Raw genomic sequence first — 8367 nt, 5'->3', positions numbered from 1 at the left:
CAGGTTTCAGAAAAGCTGAAGGCTCCACAAAGTCCCACAGGAAATGTGACTGTCCCAAAGGGAGGCAATTTTCTTTTGAGGCATTTTGAAGAAAAGATAGAAAACAGCTTAGTGAGAAAGGGGCATCTGTGGAGATGACGCACCTGCCCTTCGCTGGGGTGATTTCTGCTCTTTCTAGCTGAGAAGTTCATGGTTTTGCCTTCAAACCTGTGACTTTATCTGAGCCATTTCACTTATCAATTGGACTCAGAGTTACTTTCATCCTTTCTCTCTCTCTCTTACTCACACACACAGAGACAGTAACTGGGGGGTGAGGGAGGAGCATGGTATATTCCAGTCTTCATACTTGGAGACTTCCCCTCTTTTCTTTCTCCCTTGCAGTTTCCATATTTTCCCCTTATGCTCTCCAGCCTTTCCTTCCTAGCCTCATCTCCACCATGTGCACCACTAGGGGCCCTCATACCACCCACCCTCTAGTAACCCCAGGTTGAGTAATGATGCTGGGGGGGGGGGTGGGCGGGAGTGGGGAATCTGCTCCTTCTCCCTATTTTGCCCACAGGAGCTCCACTCTTCTTTAAACTCTGTCCCCTCCACCACCTCCATGCTGATCCTCACTGCCTGCACAGCTGCCACCAGATCCACTCGGCTGCCCCAATGTTACCAACTCTCACGGTTTTAATGCAAGTCTCACAACATTCGCTGCTTTTTTAAAAGTTCCAGCTCCTGGATTCTTGGGATTATGGGAGAATCTCAGCTTTCCTTAGAAAAGGAAACAGTACATTTCCAGCCCACCCTCAAAAATTTCAAAAATTTGAAAAGGTGACCTGAGTGCACCCTCAGGTTTCAAAAAATGGAAGATAAACAAAGAACCCCAAAAGACATCTTTAAATAAACCAAAGCTCTTGAGATTGTAAAGCCAATCTCATGGTTGCTGAGACCTACACATGATTTTTGAATGCTGGGGAGGGGGGACAATATCAGTCCTGCCACATAGAAATAATAAGTGATGTAGACACACAGAGAGCTGAAGCCTCAGGGGGTATGTCTACACCAGTGGTTCTCACCCTATTTACCATTGTGGGCTGCATATGCAGCTCTCTGTGGCTATGTGGGCTGCATCCACACAATATATATCCTACCTGTATGGCCCTGAGGAAGTCACATGGGCCATAGCTGTGTGCTGATTGGCCCACAAGCGGCCTGCGGGCCACAGGTTGAGAACCACTGGTCTCCACAGCATTAAAAACCGGTGGCTGGCCTGTGCCAGCTGACTTGGGCTCGCAGGGCTCAGGCTAGGGCTCTGTTTAATGGCAGTGTCGGCCTTCAGGCTTGGGCTGGAGCCAGAGCCAGGGCTCTAGGACCCTGCAAGGTGGGAGGGTCCCAGAGCTCAGGCTGCAGCTTGAGCCCGCATGTCTGGACCACAATTAAACAGCCCCGTAGCCTGAGCTCCTTAGCCTTGGTTAGCTAGCACAGGCCAACTGCAGCAGGGTCTCTCTCTCTGGGGGTCCCTGCAGTGGAACCAACCAGGTTCCACTGGGAGGAGGTAGGGGTGTCTAATTGGAGGTTGTGACCCAAACCCTAGGTTGTGTTACAATTAGTAACATTTTTTTTCAAGAGATCTACCATCATATGATCTGTGTATTTTGTGGCTAAAGTTTTCCCATCAGCCTCTGGAATAAGCCACATTTTATGCTGTGTCCCCGCTCGTCCTCAATGCAAATAGCAAACACCACCGTAGGGAATGGACGTGGAGCAACTTCCTTCCCTCGTGAAACACCAGCCTCTTCAAAGGGAAGTGGAGCAGCTGAGAGATCTAGAAACTTCAGATTATAGAACTGGTCAGTGAGTCTCCAGGTTTCATCGTCAACTGGCCTAAAAGAAGAAGGGTCCCAGAGGTCTCGGAGAAACCTGATTTTCCCAGGGAGTGAGTCCTGTGCAGAGGAAACCAGGACCATGAGGACTGTCCCCATTTTGGTTTGGATTCTTTTCCCAGGTGAGAGTGATGTCGGCACTGTGGGGATTGCTAGAAATACACTGAAGTGATTGGGTTTGCACAGTTTACAAGCTCTCCCAGTTTCACCATCAGAGCTGGAAAGCCCCAGATAGGTTCCTGCAGTTGTTACAGCCTACTGGAGATGGAGCTTGCAAACCATGCAGGGAAGTAAAGATTTGAAATCTGTATCCTAACAAAGCTTTCTGTGGAGAAGACACAAAAAGGTCTAGTCTTGTGTATCTGTTTGCTTGCTTTAAGACGCAGCCCAGACAGTCATGTGAATGTGTGAGAATCTCAGCACTCCTTGAGGAAAAAACGATAATGTTTCTAGCCCTTGTGGTTGCAGAGAAAAACTTGAAAATGTGCCATAAATGCAGCCTAAAGACTCAAATCCAGAAAGCCAAGAAAAAAGAACCACTGATGTATTATGTTTAAAATCTGCTGATTCCTAAATCCTTGTTATGCTCGGGGGTGGGGGTGGGGACTGACCTGATTTTGCAACGCTTGGATTTGGTAACACTGAGATATTAACCGATGGCTGCAGTTAAGTATCATAGCTCCTACTGTGAGCTAAGGTGTGCACCACCCCTGCGCGGAATGACGGGCCCACTTCACCACAGCCCTGCACCTTGCATAGGCATTTACGTCAATGAAAGTGGGTGTAAAAGGCTACAACATCAGCATGACAGTAGTTTACGGTACTTTGCACTGGTGTAAATGCCCGTGCCGTGGAGCACGTGAGTTGCTCTTGCTCCCAAGTCAGCTTTTTAAAAGGTTAGAGACATGAACTTCAGAAGCCAGACCCTGTGGAATCTGCAGTCCCTGTGCAGAGACGCCTCTTCCCCTTGACTCAGTAACTGACCCTGGTGGTGGGACAAGCCACTGGTTTGTGTCTCTCCCCAGAGAATAGAGAAGGTAAAGCGAGATATGAGCAACTTGTATGGAAGGAGTGACCTCCAGCCAGTCTCCAGCCAGCAATATTGAGAGAGAAAACCAGATCTAATTTACTTCATATTACTGCAAAGACAAAGCAACGCTGAATGGCAATGCCTGCTCCTGCAGGGTTCCAGCATGTCCTCCCTTGAGTTAAAATAACTCCCAGTCAACTGGGGCTAGGAAAGACCCTGCCCCTGCCAATTCTCCCAGCTCTGCTCCTCCTGCTGCACACACACGTTCCAAATGCTCGAGCATCCCCCACAATCCGCTGCCCCCCAGCACTGGCTGCAGTGCACTGCTGTTCATAGCTAGAAGGATTCTCAGTTTCTCTCTTTGGCTCTGTCTCTCGCAGGCTGCTGGGCAGTGACGGGCCCTGGCACAGCACATGGCCAGCTGGGCGGCTTGGTGTCTGTGCGGTGCCGGTACGGGGCAGGCTATGAGGCTTATCCGAAATTCTGGTGCAGACGCAAAGTTGTGCTGTGTTTCAATCACCTCATCTTTGAGACCAAGGGGTCGGAGGCTGAGGAGACGTGGGGCAGAGTCTCCATCCGTGACAATCACACCCAGCGCGTTATCACAGTTACCCTGGAGAACCTGACGCTGGCAGATGCGGGGACTTACCTCTGTGGGGTAGCTAGGATTGGCCTCCCTAATCCCAGGGACTCCATCGAAGTCATCGTCTCCCCAGGTAAAGCTTTCCTCTGCTCTCCCATGGCAGTGACAAGAGAGGGGACGCTGGAGGAGGGATGGATGGGGCAGGGAGGGTTGTCTGTAGCTCTGAAGACATTCCTCTAACCCAGGGGAGTCAGACGCTGCTGCTGCCTCCTTCAAAGGGCTCCAGCTAGTTGGGGACAGTGGGGAAGGAACTCCCGTCTGAGTGCAAACAGGTACATTAGCCTCTTTGCTCCAGCCCTGCAGCACCCTTCATGCAGCGCTACTCTTGATTGAGGCCCTAAAGCCACTCAGAACTGAGCTCCTCTTTCCTGCCCAGCCCCCACCCCCAGTCCCACCTTAGCCAGAGAGAGGGCAGGAGAAAAGGGGGATGGGGAGGCAATTCTCCAAAGGGAAGGGGGAGTCATTCCCCAAGGGGGTGGGTGTGATGGGGGTGGGGACAATTCCCCAAATGGGGGAAGAGAGACACGTAGCATGTAAATGAGGTGGGAGGGATCACTAGATTATTAATTTTTTTGTATTGGATTGGAGAGAGAAGCAGCCGAGCTACACAGAGCTCTTCCTGGGGTCTGGGAAAGGTACGCCGAGTGGCACAGCTAAATACAGGCTCTGACTGACAGTACCTTTCCCAGACCCGAGGAAGAGCTCTGTGTAGCTCAAAAGCTTGTCTCACCAACAGAAGTTGGTCCAATAACAGACGTTACCTCACCCCCCTTGTCTCTCTAATATCCTGGGACCGACACAGCTACACCACCACTGCTGATACTATTAAATGTAAGGGGTGAGTGGTGCTGGCCAAACTCACCGTGGCTCCTGCGGATCCCTGTCTCACTGAAAGAGCAGCTGTCCTGAAAAGTTAGGCATACCTTCCCAGCTTAGCTGAGTTAGCCACACATGTGTGCAGAGCTCAGCGCTCCTTCGCTCCAAGAGTTGGTACAAAGGCCTTAGATCTGAGGAGCCCTGACAAAATGCTACGGTTTGGATTCCGATGTGGGTCAGGACTAAGTGTGTTGTTTCCATGACAAACATACTCCATGATGATATACATGGAAGGCTCTTTTGGGGAAGTAGGGGCAAGGTGGAGACGTTTGTGGTTGCGCGTGTTTTTAATTGTGCTGAATTTCTGTTTTTAGCTGCAGCTCTTCCTTCTTCAATCCCAATGGAAAAGGCACCACAGACAACAGACCAGCCAGCTGCTCCTGCCTTCACACGGATTTCCACCGGAAGCCATGTCTCTAGCTCATGGACGTCCTCAAGTAACAGCTCCTTGGACAGCAGTGACGTCCAAGCACAGTACGTTCCAGAGCTCACACTTCACTGGGTCTGTAGGCTTCCCCCCGGTGCAGTCAATTGTGGAGTGTAGGGTCCTTCGGCTCTCTTCCCCCCCGCCTAAGATTTCTGCAGCATCTCAGTAGTTCCAGCCAGTGAATGCTAGTGAGGTTTTCCATTGGATCCTAGTAACTTTCCGGAGAATTCTGTTGGTGCTGGGATCCAACTTCCCTTACATGATTCTATGGAAACCCACTTTGTTTATTGTCCTCCCCAGCCCCCGAAATAATCAACTCATGGACCTATCAATGAGTTTTTAAGACCTCTAAAGCCAGCTAAGAGAACAGAGATCACAAAATGTGACCATTGCATCACCTCCCTGTGCGCGGAGGAACAAAGAATAATGACATGACTGGTGATAACATCCCACAGAAAAACTAACATTGCTTTTATCAGCAAGAACCTGGAGTTTCAGTAGGGCTGGAGTCACATGAAGGACAATGGCAATTCCAGATGCAGAGGAGCCCTGGACAGGGACTGTCCGAGTCCAGTCACATCAGATTATTGTTGACTGGATAAATGAATAACTAGAGGTGGGTGCTGGGGTTTGGTATAAGGACAGGGTGCTGAGGCGATGGGTGCTACCTCTTCTCCCCAATGAAGCTTTGTTTGCACCTTTGCCCAGAGAGCACCCAGGGAATGTATTAGAGGGAGGAGTTGAGTCAAATCTACGGAGCTTTACAGTTTCTATTGTATTTCTACTGCATAGATCCCAACCCAACATCCTCTATCCCTTGTTCCTGATCGTCCCCGTCTTCCTGTGCATGGTCTGTGCTGTGATCTGGGTGAGCATACAGTACCGGAGGAACTCCAGGGAAATGGTGCCAAACAGACATGGTGAGAGCCTCTGACATTCACACCATGACACTCCATTGGGTGGCTCCCAGTGCTGTCTTGCTCTGTTGCTCCCCAGGGACTGTCAGAGCTTTACCATGAGCACAGAGTAAGGGACAGTGAGTTATTGACTTGCCCCACATAGCCTGGGAGGGAGATTGCAACTGCTCAAGTTACATGGTCCCTTCTAGTCTCCCCATCCTTCTGGAGATGGGGCAAACTATACTGGGTCTGTCCCTGGTCCAGCATATTTTCCTTGGGGCACCACCACTGCTTTGCTGCCCAGTGCACTGTGGGAGGGGGAGCCAATGGTCCACCCGTTCCCCAACCACGGCATCCATCTGTGACTGGGGTAAGGTAACAACTCTGCTGAGACCGCTTCCTCTCCTGCATGGCTACCCAGAACACACCCCCAAACCGTCTGTGCTGCACGAGCAGGGCCCGTTGACCCGAACCCTCCGTATATGACTGTGGTGAGTATGGTGGTGAATATGGAGACATCCTCACTGCTCTGTATCCCTGATCAGGAACATACACAGCAGAACAGCTGTGCACCCTGACAGGTATGAACAGAAAGCATCCAGTATCCAGTTTCCTCATCCAGTAACTGGCGACGTCTGTGTGTTTTGTTACAGCTGAGGAATTGCCCCTCTCCTAACTTAGGAATGGGTCAGAATCGGCAGAAGAAGGATGCATCCCTCAGCTCTGCCCACATCATAAGTCCACAGAGTGGGCCTGACTTTCCTCTCATGTAAACAAACTATTTTCTCCACATTCTTAGGGGATAATCTCCTGCAGCTGTCTGTCTCTGTGGTTCCCATGTGTAGGCTCAGGTCCACATCATAAACACAATGAATGGCTGGCAAGAAAAAAGGGGGAGGTGGGTATTCTTGCAGCCAACTTAGGTGGCCCAGCGCTGATGGTGCTGCAGAATTTACCCCCAGAAAAAAAGACGGAGTTTTCCAAACCTGGCACAAGCCCTTGACACGTGGTTTGGAGCTAGCCATCAATCTGAGCTGGCTCGGACACAGCTAAGAGCTAGGAGAGGGAAAGTAGTAACCCCACCTGAAGTGGTGGAAGGCCTGCAGAGACTTGTGTTCCTGACATATTCAGCTAGCACCGTGGCCTTCCAGGATCAATTGGCAATGGACCATTTAGAGATGCTCAGCTGGACTTGGACTTGCAGATCAAGATGAATAAAAGGAGGCCAAAGACACTCCAACAGGCTCTGGGTTTAGTCACAGAGTGTGAAACTTTTCTTGGAGCTGTGCACCAGAAGAGGAAGCAGCTTAACATAAAGATTCAAATAGAAGCAAATACAGGGACTGGAAACACATGGCTACGGGCAAAAAAAAAAAAAAATAAAATGTAATCTAGAGCCTATGTTTATTCATAAGTTCCTTTCCCATCTAAGAAGGTATTTCTCACCCGATGGTCAGCCCATACAGTGCTTGTGCAGTTAATAAAGCTGGAATCCACCTTTCACAAGACACTCCTGCTGGCCCAGTGTCGCCTCTGTAATAGCTACCATCTTGTGTCCTTCTTTTTCCTTTTATACAGTTCCAGAGAGTCTCTTGTCATAACCTGGGTGGTTTTTACAACTTCATTTTGCCCACAATGGTCCCCCGATTCAAGGTCATTTTCTTGAGTTCTTTTGCGCTTTGTAAAGGCCCAAGTCTGCACCTTGTCTAGAGCGTCAACACCTGGCTGGGCTGGGTCAAAAGACGTTACTTGTTCTCACTCGACTGAGTTAGCTGCAATAACCACGACGATCGGAGAGTTTTTAGATTTTGGCACAGACTAAATTTCACTCTTAGGTGAAATCTTGAAGATGGTGATCGCAGGTAAACCATGCCTGTTTAGGCAAGTCCCTGAGAATAGACTTGTAACTATGTACCTCTATCAGTTGCCAACATGGGGCATCCAGGTCACACGTACTCAGTACTTTTAAGCCAGCCTCATGATTTTTTGGGGCCTGACTCATTAATTTTTGAACACTTGAGGTTGGCAATATGGGGTTTGCACCTGTGCAGCCTCTTCGCTGTTGTTACCCCAGTTGCCATAAACCTCAGAGTAGACCCAACTTCTCAGAGAGACCTGTACACTCGCAGGACCGTCTTAGAGAAGTGAGGTAGCTGAGAAATCTGGAAACTCCAAATTGAAGAACTGGCCAGGGAGCCTCAGGGTTTCATTTTCAACAGTGGCAAAAGAAAGAAGATCCCTGCGCTATCTTGGAGAAATCAGATTGTTGTGACAAGAGATTCACCTGCTGAGGGAACCAGGTGGACAATGAGGGTTCTCCCTGTTTTGTTTTGGATTCTTCTCAAAGGTGAGAATGACATGGGCTCTGTGCGGGAGGAGGAGACAGGCTCCCTGGACCCCCACAGGTCCCATTGTCCATCATTTACCCCCTCTTCTCCCCCAGTGGGCAGCCTTTGGGGAAGCTCTCTGCAGGCTAAGCCAACAAGCTGGGGTTGGCTCCTGTTCTTTCCTTCCCTTTGCAAGGTGGGGAAGGTCTGGCTGGATCAAGGACCAAGGACCAGTCTCTCAGGCAGCCCCTAGAGAGTCATCTCTAAGAGCTGTGTCTCTGAGTTTATTGCCCC

The 8367-nt window shown here is 50.0% G+C and overlaps 1 protein-coding gene and 1 long non-coding RNA gene across 2 annotated transcripts in view; one reads left to right on the top strand and one right to left on the bottom strand.

The window, feature by feature from the left end:
• The window catches only part of LOC141998644 (uncharacterized), an 89703-nt gene that overhangs the window by 56525 nt on the left and 24811 nt on the right, over positions 1-8367 (bottom strand). The window lies entirely within an intron of this gene.
• On the top strand, positions 1914-6484 carry LOC141998643 (CMRF35-like molecule 2). The gene is made up of 5 exons (XM_074971501.1): positions 1914-1993; positions 3282-3617; positions 4735-4894; positions 5640-5767; positions 6400-6484. The coding sequence occupies exons 1-5, from the start codon at positions 1954-1956 to the stop codon at positions 6420-6422; spliced, it is 687 nt and encodes a 228-aa protein (XP_074827602.1). The 5' UTR covers positions 1914-1953; the 3' UTR covers positions 6423-6484.

The sequence above is a fragment of the Natator depressus genome, chromosome 14 (assembly GCF_965152275.1).
Source record: "Natator depressus isolate rNatDep1 chromosome 14, rNatDep2.hap1, whole genome shotgun sequence".
NCBI lineage: Eukaryota > Metazoa > Chordata > Testudines > Cheloniidae > Natator > Natator depressus.
This window is presented reverse-complemented; position numbering and strand designations above follow the sequence as displayed.